At 37.3% G+C, this 23,459-nt stretch overlaps 1 protein-coding gene across 4 annotated transcripts in view; it reads left to right on the top strand.

Annotated features, from left to right (window-relative positions):
- The window catches only part of PTPRG (protein tyrosine phosphatase receptor type G), a 725,247-nt gene that overhangs the window by 690,840 nt on the left and 10,948 nt on the right, over positions 1-23,459 (top strand). For all 4 annotated transcript variants that reach the window (XM_034408792.3, XM_087883749.1, XM_034408794.3 and 1 more), the window contains exons 15-22: positions 2,367-2,458; positions 14,761-14,857; positions 15,987-16,069; positions 16,290-16,424; positions 17,546-17,680; positions 18,545-18,708; positions 20,630-20,765; positions 22,296-22,442. In XM_034408792.3, coding sequence (XP_034264683.2) covers positions 2,367-2,458; positions 14,761-14,857; positions 15,987-16,069; positions 16,290-16,424; positions 17,546-17,680; positions 18,545-18,708; positions 20,630-20,765; positions 22,296-22,442 — 989 coding nt within the window. The remainder of the gene's footprint in view (positions 1-2,366; positions 2,459-14,760; positions 14,858-15,986; positions 16,070-16,289; positions 16,425-17,545; positions 17,681-18,544; positions 18,709-20,629; positions 20,766-22,295; positions 22,443-23,459) is intronic.

The following is a 23,459-nucleotide window of genomic DNA, read 5'->3' as shown; positions in this document are numbered from 1 at the left end:
GTCAGGTCGGACAAGACGGGGGGGGGGGAGGGAGGGGAAATAGAATTTTGAGAAATCCCAAATGTTATAAATTCCATAATGTACAAAAGTAGCTGTAATGTAAATTTGGAAAAGTTGTTTATTTTTCAGCCAGTGTGTCAAAAATTAGTTCACACAGAGATGACATAGCACTTGACTAACTTTGGTTACTATTTTGTAGTACTGAAATACAGATCATTAAAACCTATTAAATCCTCTTTTGCATAATAGCCTTGCTATTTTAGGAAGGCATGCTTTCCCATATTATTGCTGTCATAATAAATGCATATTAGATGGAGACGTTGTGAAAGTTACTTATTCAGTCAATTTGTGAAGTCAGAAATGAAATGAAATGAAATGGAAGGAAGGAGGGAAATTCTATCAGAAAAGGCAAAGATGATCCTGTGAATACTGATCAAGAAGCAGGGCTGAATTTTGAGAAACACTATGCAACAATTGGCATAAAAATGACCTGGAAGAGAAAAGATATTCTGTTATGTGACATGAATGAGTGGGTGGAAAAGGAAAAAACACAGAAGAAATTATTGGGCCTTTTGGAAAACCAAAAATGAAAGAGAATGGTTAATTTTTGACATTTGCTTAAAAAAAAGGAAGTGTTTCAAATTCATAGTCTAAAAATGGTAAACTGATTAATCCAAAAACATAATTGATTGTCCATAATTTGATTTGATTTCACTCTTTATGATGGAAAAATAATTAATAATGAAACTAAGAATGCAGAGAGATTCTAAATATGGAACAGCTCAGTTTATTAAAAAGAATGGATTTGGGAGAAGATAAGAAAATGAGTGAAAGAAGGGGGAAAAAGGCCTGCATAGCAATAAATAGAAAGATAGATTAATCCATCTAGATTAATGAATGAAAAGTGGATGTAAGGAAAATAGATATGGGAGATGCTTGGAAATCATCTTTCCAAATGCCCTAAAAGCCTGTGAGGTTTCACTAATGGAGATATGAAAAAAGATGCTTTGTGGAATGATGAAGTGAAAGAGTTAATGGAGGAGAAATGCGCATAAAAGAGAATGATTACTGCAAAAAATAAGAACGAAAGCAAAATATTTTATAGTGTGTGGAGAAAAAAATATGGGTGCATAGAATATAATGAAAAAGAGTATGGAACAGTCAAGATTAAATGAGACAGAGTGAAGTTAATGGGAAATAAAAAGTTGCAAGAAAAGGCAGTAACCAATCATGCTTTGAAATCATTCCATTAAACCAGGGGTGTCAAACTAACTTTGTCATGGCGGCGTTATGTGATGTATCGCGACTTTTTCCCCCTTTGCTAAACTGGGTGTGGGCGTGGCCAGTGTGTGACGCATCCGGCCCACAGGCCAGGAGTTTGTCAGCCCTGTACTAAACCAAAAAGAAAATACCTTTGCCTTGCTCAGTGATCACATTCACACATCATGCTACATCAAAAAATAAACACATAATAATTATCTTGCAAATGACATATTACTTGGGATTTCCAAATGACCCAAAATACATTACTTGTGTGATAGCATCATTAAATAGTATTCCTCCCCAAAATGTCTTGCTCGTCCCTTCAATAGACATTCCTAAGTAAGGAAGCACAGACCCCTCGCCAGTTTTATTTATCAAAAACAAGGCAATCTGTCCTGTTGTTTATTAGCATTGTCTGTGATGAGGCAAATATCAAAATATATTCCAATGAAAACACAATCCAATTAAGCAAAATATTTATACAACAAAATGAGCCCTGAATAACTCTCTCTACAATCAGCCCGTCTTGACACAATGGAGTCATGACATTTATTTATTTGTCGAATTTAGGTATCGCCCATCTCACTCACAGAGAACTTTGGCAGTAAATGTATTGATGTTGTCAAAATTTAAAACAGGAATGGATTTTTTCTAGATCAGGGGTGTCCAACCTTGGCAACTTGAAGACTTATGGACTTCAACTCCCAGAATTCTCCAGCCAGCATGAGGCATGACTGGCTGGGGAATTCTGGGAACTGAAGTCCACGAGCCTTAAAGTTGCCAAGGTTGGATACCTCTGTTCTAAATGCTGTTCAACTGCAACTCCCAGCAGCCCATGCAAGCATGACTCTAGATGAAAGACGTTGGTAGCTGTAAATTACAGCCCAGCAATTTTGGAAAGGCTGCAGCTTCCTGATTCGTGAGCTAAAGGAAATGGTAAGACAATCTGAATAATATATTGGGCTGATTTCACTTGAAAATGCACATTAAAACATATTTATAAACATATTATTAGCAAGTAGTAGATAGAGGAAACATCAAGCTTGTTGAGGAAAAAATAAACAGTGGAACTGAATCTACTTTTTTTTTTTTTCATTTTGCAGATGACATGGAAGCTATTCCTGTCAAACAGTTTGTGAAGCATATCGGTGAATTGTATGCCAACAACCAGCATGGGTTTTCAGAAGATTTTGAGGTATGTGTTCGAAGCTTTTAGAACGGAAAACTCCTTTTTAGTATTTAAATGATTGGTATTTGATTCTAGGAATGTCCAAAATGTCTACTCTGAAATAAATTCCATTGACTGCAGTGACCTTACTTCCAGGTAAGTGGATTTCTGTCATGCCAGTACACTTTCTGATTGGGAAGTAGAAACACTGAAGGAGTCCTTGGTGCTCTCTGAGCTTGGTTTGCCTCTCAAAGGACAGCCAAAGAAGAAAGCGCTTTGACTCTGATGGAAAGCAGAATCATCTTGCTGAGGGCCATTTCTTTTGAAAGAATTTTCAAGAGATTGTGGGAATCAGAGAAATAAATGCCAATGTGGCATCTGTGCTGGCATGACATCATACAACTGGTGTTGGAGCTACCATAAAACCTATATAAATAGAATGAATGAATGAATGAATGAATGAATGAATGAATGAATGAATGAATGAATGAATGAATGAATGATCGATCAGTCAATCAATCAATCCTGTCTGATAACATGCATTAAACTACAATGTTTGGAAGTTGAGAAAGTTGAAAAAGCTGCATCTCACTCAAGGTAAAGAAAAACCTGGAATAATTTAAAACCAGTAATGTGATAACTGTGATATGGGATTGACCATCAGCAATCAAAACCAAGGCCATGCATGTCGAAGACATTTACGGCTTTGAAACACAAGTGCTTATTGCAGCTGTGTGTTCATCTGACTCCATGTGCTCCCTGGGTTTATAAAATCATGTGGCTTAGATAAACATAGCTTCATGCTTAATGACAGTGACAGACTCAGGCTCTAATCAGCAAAAACAGTTTTCCCAAAAGCCAGTATTAACCATTCTGAATACTCTGTGTTCCTTTCAGCACAATTGGGCTTTGAAATAGCTGTCAAGAAGGAGGGATCTTTTGAGTTCTCACAGCCAAAAATAGCATGCAGCTGTTGTGTCATCTCTCTCAGGACCAGAGGGAGAAATATGGCTCAACATATTTTAATAATCAGGTGTTAAGAGGGCCATGATTAAATCATAAAAGGCAGCTACGTTTACACACAAATGACCGTTAACAAAATTGTTGGTTTTATCAGGAGCATTTTGGTGTTCAACCTTGTTCAAAATAAGGCAGCGAGCATTTTCTTCAACCTGGTCCTTTCAGGCATATTCCTGAAGGTTTTTTGCTTATTCGCTTAGGTATTGGCTGCATTGTCTCATAATTTACACACCGACACCCCCCAAATAATAGGGGGGAAATCCTATTGTGCCACTCATGAGCATTTTGTATTCATGAGGACAGCGGCTGTGCAAGGTGTTAAAAGTGATTTAGTCAAATTGACTCTTGGCTGGATGACTGAACAGGAACATTGAGGTATTTAACAATGTTGATGGTATTCAGGACAAACATTTATCCTCGGGAGAGCAGGAGTTGATAGGACTGATCAAATGCAGGGCCGTCTCCTCAATTATTTATGAATTGAGACCCCAGTCCAATTCATCACAGCTGGTTGTGACACCATTTAATTATTCAAAATAATCAGCTACACATCTGGAAACTTTGCTTCAGCTGTGTCTGAAATTGCTGCCATTAACGAAAAGCAAGATAGTCATTGTGTGCTTTGGACAATGGATATTTCCTAATACTAAAATACTGTATGTTTGGTATGTTTATTGACCAATGTCGCCTTTGATTGTTTGCCTGACTGGATTTTTGAATTGCAAATTTCCACCAAAGGGGAAAGTTAGTACATTTTATCATTGAAATGTCAAGCCCAAAGCCTATCGTAATGATAAACTTAAAAAAGGAATTTGTAGAATTAAATTGCATGTTTCTAAGGAAACAAGAGCCAACTCCATACTTCTGTAGTCTATATTGCGATATTCTACACTATTTTTCAACAGTGTGGTCACACTGAAAATGGTCATATCTTGAAAAGAAGTAGTAAATTTATATGTGATATTTTTCTTGCAGATATGTTTAAAAATGTTCCATTCCTGTTATCCTTTCTGTGTGGCTGAAAATGGTTTTTTTGCATGAGACTTTGACAAGATATCCAAATATTTTAGATAACTGACAAGTTGTCCATCAAGAAACCCTGAGGAATATTGGAAAGATGAGTTGTGACTTCTAATTATAAGAGAGATTCAACAATGGAACCATTATAGGCTGGGTGACCATCTATCACAAATGATTACTGCATTAAATAGAAAATTGTATTAAATGGTGTAATGTAAGGTGACCAGATTTTAACATTGGTAAAGAGGGACATTGTGGGTGTGGCTTATTTTGTGGGCATGGCTAGCTGGTCATGTGACTGGGTGGGCGTGGCTAGCTGGTCATGTGACTGGGTGGGCGTGGCTAGCTGGTCATGTTACCGGGTGGCCATGGCTATGTGTATAGGGTAAGGTGAACAGATTTTAACATTGGTAAGAAGGACACCATTGTGGGCGTGACTTATTGTGTGGGCGTGGCTTGGAGGCCATGTGACTGGGTGGGCGTGGCTAGCTGGTCATGTGACCGGGTGGCCATGGCTATGTGTATAGGGACTACTCAGAGGGCTGAAAAGTCATTTCTGACAGGTCCTCACACTTTTGACTGGTCCTCACACTTATGACCATCCTCACATTTATGCCCGTGCAGTATTCTTAACAACCATGTCACTCATTTCACAACTGCTTCTCTTCACCATGGTGACAAGATAGGGCAAAAACGTAAAATGTGAGGACAGTCGTAAGTTCGAGGACTGGTCAAAAGTGTGAGGACCAGTCAAAAATAACTTTTTCAGCCCTCTGAGTAGTCCATATGCACAAAAGGACTAACCAGATGGCTGAAAAAAGTCATTTCTGACAGGTCCTCGCACTTTTGACTGGTCCTCACACTTATGACCATCCTCACATTTATGCCCATGCAGCATTCTTAACAACCATGTCACTCATTTCACAACTGCTTCTCTTCACCATGATGACAAGATAGGGCAAAAATGTAAAATGTGAGGACAGTCGTAAGTTCGAGGACTGGTCAAAAGTGTGAGGACCAGTCAAAAATAACTTTTTCAGCCCTCTGAGTAGTCCATATGCATAAAAGGATACAGCAATAGAGAGGGATGAAGGAATGGAAATTAGAGTAGGAGTGAGGGTAAGAGAGGGAGGAAGAGAGGAGGAGAAGGAGAAAGGAAGAGGAAGTAGGGAGGAGAAAAAGAGGGTGGGGGGAGGAGAAAGTAAGAAGGAAAGAAAAGAGAGTGGTGGTAGGTTTGAGGAGAAAGATTGCTGTACAATAAAAAAGATGAAAGGGAAGAAAGCCAACCCCAAGCAAATATAAAGATATTAAGATTAAGAATGAATTTTTAAACTTTAAAGAATAAAAGAGAACAAATATGAATAAATAGCAATAATTAGAAACACACATACAAACATACAATGTATTTTCTTTGAACAGAATATTTGGCTGGTTCACAAATTTAAACAGCGTTTAGTCATTTCAATTAAATTTACAATTTCTATATTTCCTTTTTGCCATATTTATTCCTCATCTATTTTTAAAAAAAACCAATATTACCCTTCATCCTCATCTCTAATCTTAATCAAATTCAATTTTTCCCTTCTATTCTATATTATACCCCTTCCCATTGTCATCTATTTTTATATCCATCCTCACATTGGTTAATTATGTAATTATGTAATACAGTTGTTTAATACAAATTCAACATTTTAATATAAATCAATTAGTTATATAACTATCTTTTTTGTATATTAATCAATATGAACATGAATATTCCAATTATTTCCATGCAATCCAATTTCTTACAAATCAATTAATTATATTTACCAATAATAATAAACCAAATAATTTCCCCCATATATTCCTCCAAACCACAACTTAACCATTTCTGCTTTCAACACAATATACAATTATTAATAGTATCTCAATTATTACAATTCCCTAGTTAAATAGAGCTTTTTTTCTTTTGTGTTTTAAAATCTTGAACTCTCCTCTTTTGCCCAAAATTTCCCATTGTTTGCAATTTTGTACCTACCTTTTTTGGTGAGGAAAAAGAAAAAGAAAAAGAAAGAAATCTCTCTCTGCCTCATTTTGTCACCTTGCAGCTTTACTTTCGCTTTCGCCTTTGTTTTCAGCATAGCTAGGGGGAAAAAAATCTGCTCCAGGAACTTTTTGCAGCTTTTTGCAGCTAATTAACCTAGCGGAAGCTGTTAACAGGGGCTGTTTTTTCTACTCATTTTTTTTTTAACACTGATCAGCTGTAGGTCAGCCCTTTGAAGCCCCGCGGCAAGAGTTTAAACAGTTTTTTTTTCCCTCTAGCCATCAGCGGGGATTCAGGAGGCAGCCGGGACTCAGGAGGCAGAATGAAAAATTGGGACTTTTTTAAAACGCTGCGGGACGCGGGACAAATTGCTCAAAAGCGGGAGTGTCCCGCCAAAAGCGGGACGTCCGGTCACCTTAGTGTAATGGGATCCTATGATATGGAATCCTATGGTTTTAAGCCTTCTTTACAGTCCCTTCGAGATGGGGAGGAACTGCAAATCTCTTCTAAGAAATTAATTTCAGGAGAGTAGAGCATCCAATGACTCTTCTTAAACTTTATAATCAGTAGAATCAATAAAAGGATCCTTTTGTCAACATACATTAATTGGCCACTAATCTGATGATCTACTCACTTTCTTTTGTATTTTCTTGTTTCACTGAGTCTCTAGTTCACCACAGAGAAACCTCTATTGAGTGGAATACCAGTGCCACAGACTGTGAATGTTGCAGATGAAAATCCTGTAGGATTTCCATTATGATATTATGCAAATCTGCAATGATATTATGCAAGTGACTTTATGATGTACTTTTGAATTTAACAGACAGTTGGGAATAACAACCGTGCCCACTCTTCAACCAGTCCATTAAATTGAGACTTCGTTATAATTTGAACCTCCATTAAAAGAGGTTTGCATAAATTCAGATTAATAATTGCTCCTGACAAGGGGAATAACAGAGTAACAGGACTTGATGATAATAATGTCATCCTACTGTAAATATAAATCCCACCTACTGATGAGGAAGTGCTTCCTAGCTTCAGTACTTTCATCTATCAGTTCTGATGTTATTTCTCTCCAGATTCAGTTACATTGACAACTTCCCTTCTATTTAAAATTCTTATCAAAAAGGGAACTTTGTTGTTTCTGAAGAAGATGCCTTTTTCTTCCCCCAAAACTAAAAATTTAAAATATAGCTTCCTTATATGTTCTTACCTCTCAGTTTGTTTATGTCAATTTTGTTGATATATTAGCTATTCCTCAGTGAGGCAAAAAGTAGACTGATGGGTCTTGGTTTCCTCTGTGGTGGTAAGCATCTTTGAAAATTGTGTACTGGGAAACAATCTGCTGCTCATTTTACACATCTGTTTAAGTGCTGTCAGAAAAAGAAATGTTGACTTAATAGAGCTTTGGTCTGATATAACAGAAATCTTATCAATTCAGCTGTTACACTGATAGGTTTGATAAGATATATCTCATTATTTATATTCTGGTCCACGACTGTCAATAAGCATGAGTTGAATTTCTTCTTCGTGGAAGCATGAATATTGACTGCAGAACAGCATTCCAAATATAAAAATTCAGAGTCCCAATGTGAATTGTTTGAATAATTCACACATTTCCAGGTGTGTAAACTACAACTCAAAATTTAATAAAAGCACATGCCCTGGAAATGATCATTTTTCCAATTGTTATCAATCTATAATTTTCTACCAGTAATTTCCCAATGTATTACCTTTAATACAGAATATTATCAAGTATGGACTAAGTGGTACGATTGGCTCGAGATTAGGGAAAGTAAAAGTGAATAAATTATGTGACCAATGTGTAAAATACTGTAAATGAATAAAACTGGAAATAAAGGGACGATAAAGATAATAAAGGATGCGAAAAATTGGAAATGTAGAAAGTAAGAGGAATGAAACTGATACGTAAAAAGAAACACATAGTGTGTTTCTGTTTTGTATGTTGTGTTGTTGTAAAATTAATAAAAAAAATTAAAAAAAATATAATCCATTATCTAATTAAATACTCAAAGATGGCTAGTGAACTTTTTTTTTGCACAAACAAAGGTTTCATTAAACAGACATTGTTTCAACAAAAACCTGAAGCATCTAAAATGGCCGAGCTCCTTCCCCACTATCCTTCTGCCATTAGGCAAAGACGTTTTTTATTCAAGTTGCCCTTTGAAGATTGACTTTAATTGTCAGCTGAGTGTTTATTTTTGTTGTTTTTAATTCGTCTGTTCAGATTTTAATTATCACATTGTGTTTGGCTGTATTTCACTCTTAGTTGCACTGAGTCTATCTGGGGTTCGATAGTGAAATATAATAAATAGGCTTCTGATTTGAATGGATATCAAAACCAAAGGTCACAGACAATTATGTGACATGCCTCCATTCTTTTCACAAGGAATATTTCAGCGATGCATACTTCTTCCATGTCCAATCCCATGTTATCCTCTTAATATGAGTTAACACAAAGCTGCTCATAAATTAAATAATTGAATACATATATGACCCTGGTTTCTCATTAGTTGGACCCAGCTAAATGCATTTGACCAAAACAGTCTGATTATAGCTATAGGATACTATAAGAAAATAGATATCCAGATGAGCATGCCTAAATTTTGTGCTTTACATTTGTCCAATGTTAAACATTTCTACCAGAATATTTTGTTAAAAGGTTGAAAAATAAAGTACACATTTTTAGCTTTGAAAAGTCCTTTAGATTTTTTCCAGTTTACGATCTAAGTATTTTTTTGTAAAATCAGTCATTCCTTGTGATAATCAGTCATCATCATGTTCTTCCTTCATTCTAGTGTCCGATATCTATTCCCAGGCCACCTACTCTATTAGCCCAATATGGGCCAGCTGAGACTTCAGCTGAATTAAGAGAGCCATTACCTCTAAGCATTAGAAAGGTTAATTAAAGTTCCTGACCTTGAAACAGCCTTGCAGAAAAATAATAGACACTGGTAATTTTTCTGAGCGTTATATAACATTGTAGTGGTTCCATGACATACATTTAATGTTGTTCCCAAGTTGAATTGAGTTATTTTTTAAAGGAATTTTACATCCTCAGTGGTTTGGATCAAATTGCTTCTATAGGCTGTTTTATAATAAAACAACTACTTTTATGTCTATAGTAGATCAACCAAAAGGAACTTGAAAATCATGAACAGGGTTATTTATTTTGCTGTATAAAATGTTGTGTACACTGACGTTGTTCTACATAAATAATAATGACAATTACAAATTACATGCCACTTTTGTAGTTTATTCCTTTTTTTAATATAAAATGTGACATAGGAATTCATGGTGAAGAGTAAAAATTGAATTGTGGAAGCAGTTCTTTCATTTAAGTAGAAGTAATTGCTTCTGTATTTTCTGTATTTTCTATTATTGAGTTTAATTGGATTATTAAAGATGGAAGTGTTGAGAATAAAATACTATTCCCTTTTCTCTTTTTCTCATTTAACAAAATAAAGAGTAGAACCAACTTATATGGATTTTACAACCATAGGGGAGAGACAAAGAGAGGAGTTATAAATGGGTGTCTGTTTTAGTCACTCTAGAAATAGGGGTTTTGAATGCATCATAAATGTAGCCTCTATATATAATTAAATATTTTACTATTATTCAATTGTTCATGACATTGTCCATGGCCAAAAATGTACACTGCAAATGACCTATACAAAATATATAGGATGTAATATCTGTATTCGCTTCTCTCAAACTCTAATGAAAATTCTGTTCCCTATATTCTCAGTCTAACGTGATCCCAATTAAAACATTTCTCTATTTCCACATATGTTGCCTCCAATCTGATGGAGAAAATTACATAATAGAATTAGTCCATCCTCCTCTTATCTGTCTGTGTTGGAATGAGAATAGGAGGGTTTTTATTCCTTCTGGAAAAGGAATGAAATAATTGGCCTTTCTCTCCTACTCTAATGCAGGGAAGGGAGCATATGACAAAATGCAGGGAGCTTAGATTGGAGGGGCTGGCAATATTCCAAATCACTGCAAAACTGCATTGTCCATAGAAATGCATTAAGAAATCTTTAATTTCGAGACCGCCTGCTGCCACCGACGACCTCCCATCGACCCGTGCGCTCCCATAGAGGGGGCCTCCTCGGGGTGCCATCAGCCAAACAGTGCAGGCTGGTGACCCCCAGGGGGAGGGCCTTCTCTGTGGGGGCACCTACCCTCTGGAATCAATTGCCTCCAGAGATAAGGAGAATCCAAGACCTCAGTGCCTTCCGCCGTGCCCTTAAAACCTTCCTTTTCCAGCAAGCCGGGCTGGCCTAATTTTTTAAGTGTTTTTAAGTGTTTTGTTTATTGTTTTTAATTAATGGGGCCAAATTTATATATATATATATATATTAACTGTATTTTAATATTTGTACTTGATGTTTTTACTTGGCTGTTCACCGCCCTGAGTCCTCAGGGAGAAGGGCGGTATACAAATTCAAAATAAAATAAAAATAAATAAAATAAATAATTACGGGCCCCAATTCAATCTAGTCCACAATCTGTATTTTGCCAGGATTGCTTCCCACACCAAATTTGATCCAATTCTGTTCAGTTTTAGAAGAGTTATATTGGTGGATGTTCAAAGTTCTAAGCCCCTTTCAGAATTGCTTTCCAATATTCTGTTGGTTTAAAAAGAATGGCAGGGGAAGGAAATCATCCAGTTCATAGAATTCTTTTTAACTCCTTTACCAGAAGTAGTCATTGAGGCATCTGTATTTTCTTAAGTGTAACAAAATAATATGTTGCATCCAAGTCTAAATGTTTTTCTGCTTTTGCTTTGTATTATACTACTGCAATGCTCTCTACATGGGGCTCCCCCTGGGGTGCACCCGGAGGCTCCAGCTGGTCCAGAATGCGGCCGCGCGGGGGATTTTGGGGGCGACGAGGCGCTCCCACGTGACACCTCTCCTGCGCGAGCTGCACTGGCTTCCGGTGGTCTTCCGGGTGCGCTTCAAGGTGTTGGTGACCACCTTTAAAGCGCTCCATGGCTCAGGGCCGGGGTACTTACGAGACCGCCTTCTGCCACCAATAGCCTCCCACCGGCCAGTACGCTCCCACAGAGTGGGCCTCCTCAGGGTGCCGTCCGCCAGACAATGTCGGCTGGCGACCCCCAGGGGGAGAGCCTTCTCTGTGGCGGCGCCCGCCCTCTGGAACAACCTCCCCCCAGAGCTACGTACAATAACAGACCTCCGGATTTTTCGTCGGGCCCTGAAAACCCATTTATTCCAACTAGCTGGGCTGGCTTGAGTCAAATTTTAAATGGATTTTAAATTGGAATGTTTTAATCACGGCCAAAATTATTTAATTATTTTAAACAGTTTTTAGACTTTGTATGTTTGTATGTATGTCTTGTTTTTACTTTGGCTGTTCACCGCCCTGAGTCCTACATTGGAGAAGGGCGGTATAGAAATTTAAACAAATAAATAAATAAATAAATATTGTGTCTGACCACCTTTGTATGCTCCGTACACTCCAGGGAATTTTAAACAGAGAACTTGACAATATTCCAAGTAAATGCCCAACTATCTCTCCTATAGAAATGTTTCTGGATCTTTTTTTCCACAGCCCCTGGCCCAATCTGGACAGTTTTTAAACTCAGTGTGTCTTTAGTTATCTTCTTATCACACAACCAAACTAGGTCACATTATAAGTATCATCCTGCTGATGGGCAGACAGATAAATGAACAGAGTCCTAATCCTGCAGCCATAATTTCTTTCCCGTGTTCCATTGGGTTAGAAAGAGTGAAGATAGGTGAATTCTTTGCACTTGAGGGGCAGCAGTGAGCTCTGACTTGCAAGGCAGTCCTTTGTGACATTTCTATGTAATCCTGAACTCCATTTTAAGGTGGATATTATTAACATTTCTCTTGGTAATTTCTTCTGGCAATTAGCTCTGATTTTTCTTTGCAGCAGCTGTGCTGTACTAATGACTTCCCTTATTTTGAAGTTTTGATACTTATAAAGATTAAGATATCTGTAGGCATCTTTGTAACCTGGAGAGAAAAGAGGGTACCAGATGGCCCTGATAATACTCCACAGATGTAACACAGGAATATAACTCAACATAACCTATCAAACCAATAGCTGTCATACACATAGGTATTCATGTGAGTGGTCCTATTTGTTAACAATCACACTTCTCTTGCTAACTGTAGGTATATGCATGCTACAATCCTCCCCTAGATATCCAAATTCATATAATTTTAAAAATGTTATTATTAAATTTATTTGCTGCCCATTTCCCAGTTTAAATCATAGGATTACATTTCGCCTGTGTCTGAGGGCAATCCTAGTCTACAATGGATAAGGGAATCAGTATTCACACATTTGATGGGAACAGATTCTTTCAGGATATACAGAAACAAAAAAATTCCCTCAGTAGCAACGAGAGGTATTATTTAACAAAATTAAACATAGCAACACAAATTTTCACAATACACACATGCATACTCCATACAAAATCAATCAAAAGAATGGGAACCATTGCATCTGAACATAAAATAAAGCCCTTGGATATAGGATGGAAAATGATGGACACAAGATAGGTGGATGGATGAAGAGAGACCCTTCCTCTCTCTTTGGATGGAATTAGTGGGACTTTGGCCATTTCAAAGTCCCAGCTTGCATAGTCTGCAATCTTAAGCATATTTTTGTTGTGACCTCACAGCTGAGGATCCCAAAGTCAACTTTGACTTTGTCCAAAAATTTTAAGATGTTATGTAAGCCTTCTTTGAATATGTCATCCAGGCAATGTCACTAATGAAATCCTTTCTTGTCATCTTTGTCCCTGTACCATAGTGATTTTCAAACCTCTGCTAATTAATTATTACTAGGACTAAAAGCAAAATGCTGTGACAAGAGATTGAAGAAATTATGTATTTGTAAGGCAACTAAGCCTCTAGAGAATCACTAGGCTCCAACAAGTTTTGTTAGTATGGATCTTAACAAAAGAAAAGATAGATGGAATGCTTAGTGATCAACACTGGGCAGGAAATAAAACAAGGAGTGTAATGGAATCTATGAACACTTGTATAAACACTTGTGAGAAGATATTAGAGAAGTGTTGTAAATATGAAGAAGTAAATGATAGATTATTGGATAGATTAGATTGAGAGGGAGGGAGGGAGGGAGATCTGTCGATGGATGGATGGATGATAGATGGTAAAAACATACACACATACACTTTAATATGCAATGTAGATGAAATCTGAGTAGATTGCATGCAGAACAATGAATCTCAATTTGTAATGTAGTAAAAATAAAAGTAGGTTTGATAGAGAGGATTCAGTAAGTGAGTATGCAGGTGAAACTGATATCCTGATAAAGTATTTCCTATAGACATAAAAATGGCTGCAGAAAGTTCAAGGTATGCACATCTGGTAGAAAGCTAGTTCTGTTGCAAGTAATGAATATCAATAAAAAGAAACAAAAACAGCTGTGTGGAAGAGCATATATTTGTTATATGGAAATTGGTTATGTAAGAACTGTGTGTTACAAGAGAATGAGGAAAGACAAGGTGTAGTAGGAGATTCTCAGAAAGTGAAAGATACAGTTAAAAGAACCAAAAGTGGTGTATGAAACAGTATATGGTTATAGTGAAAACAAGAATGGATTGTAAAGATATGGATTGGTATAACGTGTCATATTGGTATAAAGTAGATCTACTTTTCCTTTTGTTTTCTATTTTAATTTTTCATTGCTACTACTTACTATTTTCCTTTTTGTAACCTTAACACAAAAGAGTTGCATGATGAGTATTACTGTATATGTATTTTCTATGCAGACATTTGATCTTTTTTTAACCCTATGGAATAGCCGTTATATTTTATCTAAAAATATATATTTTTCTGAGATACAAATCTGGTTCAATCCATCTTTTTATTTACTAGTGTTTTGTACTGTTTCCTATTGGCCCTGTACAACTGATTAGCCACAAAAAAGGCCTATAGTTACAATGAACCCCTTTCTGGGTGTTGTTATGAGAGAAATAGTTACAACTATGCCCGGGATTTCACACTAGACTGAATTTTAATCACTGTAGATTTCATCAGATACTTGGAAGTGCAAAATATTTTTCATAGAACTTGCTGGAATAAGTTTACATTGTATTTTGCTGAAAGGATACTCATGGGGAAAAATCAATTATCTCCCAGCATTTCAATATGTTCTGAATGAGCTGTTTGCAAAATGTTTGGCACTTATCGGCCCTTTCAATTTGTTTTCTTAACAGGAAGTGCAGCGTTGTACATCCGACATGAACATCACCGCTGAACATTCCAATCATCCTGACAACAAGCACAAAAACAGATACATCAACATTTTAGCATGTGAGTAATAATGGCCTTCAGAGAAGTCATAAATAACAACAATAACTGTGTATCTTGTAATGATGCCCCAATTTATCAGTATACTTATTTTTTGTACGATCAAGTCAGTGTTGAGTCTTGATGATGACCTGAAATAGTTCTTGCAGTTGTCTTGGTAAGATTTTTGGAAGTTGCTGGGCATTGCATCCTTCCTCGGGCTGAAAGAGAGTGACTGGCCCAATGTCACCCATCTGGCTTCATGCATAAGACTACAACTTCAGTCTCCCAGTTTTTAGGTTGGTGTTTTAATAATTGCACAAAACTGGCTTTCTGTCAGTATACTTACAATAAAATAAAATAATAAAATTTCAACAAATGAATAATATGCTTCTTTCAGGCCTGTTTTCTGAGATAGATAATGACAATCTTTTGACATTAAAAAGATACGGATTTTGTTTAGAAGAGTGACTCTGCCTAGGAAATTTGCAGCTCAGTCTTCTAGACTATTTTTTTTCCAATGTGATATATTAATTTCCAGAAAGTCTTTAATAGAGTGGAGATTAATTAAAAGGATAGGATTCAATACTGGTAAGTGGAATTACACTCACATATTCCTTTCCTCTGCACACATTGTTGTTGTTGTTTTTAACTGCATTAAACCAATCTCCAGGGACATATTCATTTTTCCTGCCATGATTTGAAATAAATATCAATTTTGAACGATAGCATTGCCAAAATTCTGATGCAGTCTCATAAAAGTAGTTTTCCTCGTGTCTGTCTCTGAAAATTTCCAATTTTCCAGAACTGAAGTTTCCTCTTTCTGTGACTTCTGTTAACAGAAGCTTAATTGGATCTCACTAAATTATTTACCTGATTGTCTTTGGCATTCCATTGCACCCCAAATTGATTAATAACTTTGATATTATCAGATGTTCCAAGAAAACAGTCAAAACACTTTGATCACCAACTGAGAAAACGCTTCCTATTTGCCGAACAACCTATTTTTAGATCAATCCAATTCCTCTGTAACATTTACTGACATGAGAGAGAATTGGCTTTTCAGTTCTTTCCTTAGTCAATCATCTACAAGAAAAGAAAAATATGTCAGGCTTACTTTCTTAATGTGTATTTTCCTTGTTCTTTTCTGCAGATGATCATAGTCGAGTGAAACTAAGACCTTTACCAGGAAAAGATTCAAAGCACAGCGACTACATTAATGCCAATTATGTTGATGTAAGTTGTTTTGTTCCTTCCTCAGCTCTCTTGAGAAATCTTGTCCCTCAGAAGAAACAGAAACTCTTAATGCATGCAGAACTTTTCATTTTTCAATTTCAACTCCAAAGTCCTCAAACATTCAGTAGAAAAGAGCTCTGCTCCGGAGAGGTATACATTATTAATATGATTGCTATTGCAGATACTTTTATCTTACATACTATTGTGATTTCCTTTGAAGGGTTACAACAAAGTGAAAGCCTACATTGCCACCCAGGGCCCTTTAAAGTCAACATTTGAAGATTTTTGGAGAATGATTTGGGAGCAAAACACTGGAATTATCATCATGATTACAAATCTTGTGGAAAAAGGAAGAGTAAGCGGAATAGCCTACATTTATTACCATAAGATGTTTCTCAGTTCTGTGAAAATTCTGCGAGATGTGTGATCTTTTTTTCAGTTTTGTTAAGGAGTTGCGTTGGTTTCATTGTAATGTAAACTGTAATAATAAATCACTATTTGAAGCAGATCTCATTTCTGCTCATGGGTAACCTATAACAGATACAACATGAAAGTAATTTATTTCCTGCATAACACAATATTTAATTAATATAACCAACACCATTAGCCAGGAGTTCCTAAGTGGACCAGTAGGGGAGAGGAGAGGGTTCCATGCAAGGGTCAGGCGAGTGTGTTCACGCATGCAACTCCATGTGAGCACACACATCCGCCACTCACACATATGGAGCTGTGCACACAAGCATGAATGTCTGCCAGTCGCGCAAATGGAACTCCGCACACACACACACACTCATCCGCCACTTGCGTGACTGGTTCCAAACTGGCTGCGGGCTGGTAGTGGGCCTCAGCCCAGGGGTTGGGGACCTCTGTCTTAAAAGAACAACGGGACAAAAAAGAAGGTTCACTAGCTAACATTGACTGAACTGGGTTGCTGCTAGAAAAAGAAATTTTAAAAAACCACTTCCAAAATTTTTGTAGCTCATGAAAAACAAGACCTAGAGAACTAAATTTGAAGCTGGTACATTCCAGTTCAATTCCAGACATTGTCTTCATTTTTATATATACTCTATCATTCCATAAAAATTATAATCGATACAATTCATAGTAGCATTGGAAAACAACGTGCACAAATAAAAGCCAGACAAATGACAAAATATATGCAAATATAAGACATTAATAAAAATTAAATTATACCAGGACTGATGAATTTGTGTAAAAGTATATCAGATAATCTATATTATGAACAATATTTCACAAATAATGTCCTAACAATTGTTACATGTAATAACCTATCCATAAAAATACAATCCTTAACAAAGGGTTAAAAAAACATAATAAGCACTTTTTCCAGAACAACTAAAAAAAGAGAAATATAGCTCTTTTATTCAACCAGATCTCTGATTGAATCCTCCTTAATTCAGTGTCCTCTGGCATCACACAGACTTTTAACATGTTATGTTATTCTTCTTTCCTCAGAGAAAATGCGACCAATATTGGCCAACTGAAAACAGTGAGGAATATGGCCATATCATTGTCACACTGAAGAGCACAAAAGTACATGCTTGCTACACTGTCCGCCGCTTCACAGTCAGGAATGCAAAAATGAAAAAAGTGAGCAATATCATTACACTACGTTGGTTCAAAAATAAATGTCCATTTGGGATGTCGCTACTGAGTGTGACTCATTCATACATACACTATTCGAAGATTGTTGTGATCGCAAGACTCTCTCTACAGTGTACAACGAAGCTAAGAATGTTTAATGGCTGAGGGAAATGAGTACAATAATTGAAATTACAAGTGAATGAAAAAGAAAATAGTTTATCAACATCTTTATTTTCAAATTTGACACTGTTGAACAAGGAATTTATATTAGACATCATAAATTACTGTAATGGGGGCTCAACATCAACAATAAGCAAATTAAACAAAACAAGATTATGTCTGAGTTTTGTTAGATTTTTAAAATGTATAAAAATTGCCCAGTAGTTTACATACATTTCCTATCAATCCAATCATTATAGTCAAGGATTACAGAGATTGTAGTCCAGTAACTTTGGGAGGACCAATTTTTACGACTCTTAAATTCAAGTGAAATACAGCTATGAACCTGAAAGACATAGATCAGTTTTATCTTACTCAGTTGCATTTTGGAGGATACAATTTTCAATTCATGTCAGGCTGTAAGAACTTACTTGAAACTATCGCTTATAAACTGTCCAATAATGGGAAATTACATAGCAGGTTGCCTTGTAAAGCAAAGTGCATCTCAATTATTAGATAATAGTATTATATTAGATTTTACAAGCCTTTTTCACATAAAATCTTTAAATTATAGCACCATTGAGTTTATTCTGCTTTGGTGTGTCCAGACAGATCTGAACAGGAAAGGAAAAATGTGAACACAAAGAAACCTTTATGTTAATTAATATTAATATTTTCTACTTGTATGTTTCGTGACTTCTGGATCAAAAGGGGAATCCCAAAGGACGTCAAAACGAAAGGACAGTCATTCAGTACCATTACACACAATGGCCTGACATGGGAGTACCTGAATATGCACTTCCCGTGCTGACATTTGTGAGAAGATCCTCTGCAGCCAGAACTGCTGAGATGGGTCCAGTAATTGTACATTGCAGGTATGTTTGGACCAGGGGTGGGTTCTACTTATCTTTACTACTGGCTCGCAATGGGATCACGTGCACACACACACTTCGCTCACGCACGCCTTGCTTCTGCACATGCGCAGATCTCCGATGATGACATTCGGGGCGGTGGGTGGGGACTCCCTCCAGTTTTACTACCGGTTCTTGCAAACCGGTCCGAACCGGGGGCAACCCACCACTGGTTTGGACATTGTCAATCCATTCTTGTTGACAACATAGAATGGATCACGGATGTCAAACTCACCACCTCATGTGATGTCATATGACGTAGCGTGACTTTTTTTGCCTTTGCATCGCTGGGGTGGGCATGGCCTGCACGTGATTCATCTGGCCCGCAGGACGCCAGTTTGACACCCCTAGTGTAGATTAATATACAGTTGCAATTGTGGTTTGGTTTTTATTTACAATAATACATCTATATGTCCATCACCTGTTCTTTTAACTGCTGACATTTTTACACATCACCATGAGTCTAAATGCATTTAGCAACATTAATGACGACAACATTCAATACCAAAACAAACAGCTATATTTATCACGGTAACAGAAAACACATATTACAGAGAGACTTGAGTCTAAGACACTATATTATTTTTCTAAGCTCATTCATGGAATGTAGGATTAAACCAAGGTTTCATTCTAAATCACTCTCATAGTTATGATATCATCTGGTACTGGGTTTTTATTTTTTTATTAACATAAATTATTCTGGAAACAATGCACTGTATCATCAGTAGGCACAAAGCTAAACAAAAAACACATTGTCAGGGAAATAGGTATACTTACATTTGTGAGGCTTCTGAATATATCCTGATTACCAAAAAGAGCTTGGGTTTCCTGGATATTTAGATATTAGCATTCTTAACAGTATTTTTTTTCTTATAACTCTGAAAAAAGAAACAATCTGAAAAGGTTTATCATCAGTACTTGAACTCATAATTTTTTCTGCGTCCTTTTTTTTGGGGGGTAAAGTTCTTTCTCCTGAATTGAAAAGAATATTATGATATACAGTGAAAATGTTTGATATATCAAAAAGGGGAAATTACAGAACACGGTTCTGAGTGTCATTCATTCTGAAGTTGCTGTGCAACTATAATTGGTTTCTAACTGATTTGCAAACTAAGCTTTCCCGTGTTGTCAGCTTTGAAATTAAATAATAGTAAGCATTCCAAAACCTGATCTAAAATTGAAACTCGGTAATCATAGAACAACTAGAAAGCAAATTTGAATCATCCTGAGTTTTTCACTAGTAGGGAAATAGCTTCCATATACTGTATTTCCTCTGCAGGGCTGGTTCCTCCCTGAAAATCGCATTAATATGCGCTGTGACATGGGAAGATCCCTAAATGTGAGGTGAAGGCTGTGATGAAAGAGTATTTTGTTAGCGTGCAAATAAAGATCTTAGAGAAGAAAGATAAAGGAAGAGAGAGGCACTTGACAGTTGAACATAAGAGAAAGAGAAAGAAAACACAAGACATTTTTATCTTCAAAGAAAAATCTTGAAGTCCTTCTGGCAAAGTAAACATTTAATCAACCACAGAGAGGTTTATTGGTTGAAGTAATACAATTTATACTAGAACCATTTACATGTATCATTTGGAGTGCTGGCAATGAGATCTCTAAAGGATATAAACCTAGGATACCTTAAGCCGTTTTGTCAAAGTTCCCCAGAGAACTTGGTTTCATCACCAAAGCATATACCAGGATGCCAATTTTGGGATTACTCCCAGCATCCTGAGCCATATCCTATTCCATTTGAAGATGTTCAGGTTGAACATAGCTTACAGCACTTCCATGGTTGCTATGAAAATTAGGAATAGTGTCGAGGCATTCTTTCTTAATATTTAATTATGTTTTCTGCTGCTTTATTTCTTTTCTTTTGATTGGGATTTAGTGCTGGTGTTGGCAGGACTGGTACCTACATTGTAATAGACAGTATGCTGCAACAAATAAAAGACAAAAGCACAGTTAATGTCTTGGGTTTCCTGAAACACATCAGGACACAGCGCAACTACCTCGTCCAGACGGAGGTAAGAATCAGAAACGTATTCATTGTCATTCCTGCAATCAGTCACTATCAACTAAATTTTGTTATATGAAGTTTGATTGTTGCACTTAATACTAAAATAACACAGTTTCCAGATTAAATTTCTTGAGTGTGTCTGTTCGTTTTGGGTATGTATGTATGTATGTATGTATGTATGTATGTATGTATAATCATTATGTGCAGGGGTGGGCTTCATCCTTTAGCAATGGGTTCGCTGCCCTGTTGCTGGGTGGGCGTGGCCTAGTTGGCCGCCTGCGCCACAATTGGGGGGGCGTTTTTTGCCCTCCCCAGGCTCCAGAGGCTTCCCTCGAGCCTCTGGGAGGGCGAAAACTGCTTCCCCCAGGATCCAGAACCTCCGGTAGGCCCGTTCTTTGCCCTCCCAGACACTCCGCGCGGCCACTGCACTTACCTGGAATGATGAACGGGCTGCGTGGAGACTCAGGGGAGGGGAGGGGTGGGCATGGCCAGCCAGGGGTGGCATTTGGGGGTTTGTCAAACCTTGGCTAGAGGATCGGCCAAACCCTGCCGCACCCCCAGGAGCCCACCCCTGATTATGTGCCATCAACTTAATGTTGATTCTTAGTGACCACATAGATATACACATCCATACTTATGAATGAGTTTATTCAGAGAGATTATATTTCATTTGCAGGCAGTCCTTGATTTACAACCATTCCTTTATTGATCCTTTAAACTTACAGCTGCACTGAAAAAACGTGATTTATGACTGTTTCTCACACTTAAAACCATTAAAACTTCCCTGCAGTCATGAAATCAAAATTTGGGTGCTTGGCAATCAGCATATATTTACAATGGTTGCAGCATCCCAAGGTCATATGATCACCATTTGAAACCTTTCCAGATGGCTTCCAACAAGCAAAGTCAATAGGTGAAGCCAAAGTCCCTTAACAATCATGAGATTCCCTTAACTGCAGTGATTCATTCAATAACCACAGCAATCATGGTCATAAATTTAGGCACAACTCATTTAACAATTGCATTATCTAGGAACAGAATTTTGAATTCCAATTTTGGTCATCATATGTAAAAGTCAGAATAAACTTAAGTGCTTAATAAATTATTTGGGATGAAGTTGGGGGGACAATATGCAGACCTCAAATTTCAAAACTTTAAATATTGTCAAGATTGACTTTATTTGCATTATTTGAAATGCACAGCCCTTTTAGAAAGGTTAGAGAGAAAAGTTGATAGAAGTCATCCCATAATTCTACTTTTTTAAACTCATAACTCTATTTTACTTAGATCAAAGTAAACGGAGAGAGGCGATTTATGATAGACACAATGGAAGAAATATTACAGATGTTGGGGGAAAAGGTATCAATCAGAGGAGAAAAACAGAAGGAAAAATGCTCCGGAAATAGAATCATCAAAGATATGTAGATAATATTTGGTCCAAGGTTGTTGCAAATAACCTGTCTTGCATGACTCAAAAGCACTTGCATTTCATTCAGAACAGAGTCCATACATGCCCATCTCTCTTTGTTTCTCTTAGGAGCAGTATGTTTTCATTCATGATGCCTTGTTGGAAGCCATTCTCGGGAAAGAGACTGAAGTTTCTGCCAATCAGCTACATAGCTATGTCAACAGCATTCTCATACCTGGCATTGGAGGCAAGACTCGACTAGAGAAACAGTTCAAGGTAAATTTTGACCTTCACTGCTTGGATCTGATCAAAGTAGTTCAGGTTTATACCTACATCGCATCGCACTCATGTCAGAAGCACCGAGACACTTCTGGGTTGAAAGGATTAGCCGGTGACATCACCGTTGCCTGGGAGACACCCAGTTAGGGACCCCTTTCATGACCCCGGCAGGATTTGGAGCGAAGGAACCCCACCCGATGGCAGCACTAGCATCTCAAACATGGACTTGCTAATTTCCAACCCAGTGTCCTAACTACACAAGCAAGAGGGAAAAGGGTAGAATTTGCTTTGTGTGTGCAATGTTATTAACTAAAATAGGTTACATTAAGCTTCTCAAATACTTAACATACCGTATTTTTCGGAGTATAAGACACACCTACCTTTTTTAGTAAGGAAAAAAGAAAAAGAAATCTGCCTCTGCGCAATTTTGCCTCGTTGCAGTAAACAGCCTGCTTTACTTTCATTTTCGTTTTCAGCATAGCTTGATTAGCACAAGGGGAAAAAAATCTGCTCCAGCAATTTACCTCTTTGCAGCAAGCAGCAGAGCCCTGCACAAAACAGCTGAGAGCAAATCAGCTGAGAGTCGGGAGGCCAATCCAATCAACTTGTGCTAATTAGGTTGTGCTGAATCTGAAAGGAGCTGCTTTTTCTTGCTGTTTGCTTGCAAGGAGGTAACTGCTATGAGGCAGAGCCAAAGGATGGGGGCCAGTGAGTGGACGGGGCTACATTCAGTGTATAAGACGCACCTAAATTTTCAACCCCTTTTAGGGGGGAAAAAGGTGTGTCTTATACTCCGAAAAATACGGTAATCAATACAATGTCTTATTGTATCCAAAAATTGCACATCATCATAAACGTCAGTCTTTTGCTCTTCTGCTATCATCTGGGGGCAACACAGCATGCATTCTTCCTACCAATGGAATGATATAGATAATCCTTGTTTAAGGACCACAATTGGGATTGGCAACTCCATTGCTCAGTGATGCTGTCCCCGAGTGAAGCATCACATGACCA

Source organism: Pantherophis guttatus, chromosome 2, assembly GCF_059756535.1.
Source record: "Pantherophis guttatus breed Tessera chromosome 2, ASM5975653v1, whole genome shotgun sequence".
Lineage (NCBI taxonomy): Eukaryota > Metazoa > Chordata > Lepidosauria > Squamata > Colubridae > Pantherophis > Pantherophis guttatus.
Note: the sequence above shows the minus strand (reverse complement) of the source record. Positions and strands in the feature narration are given on the sequence as shown.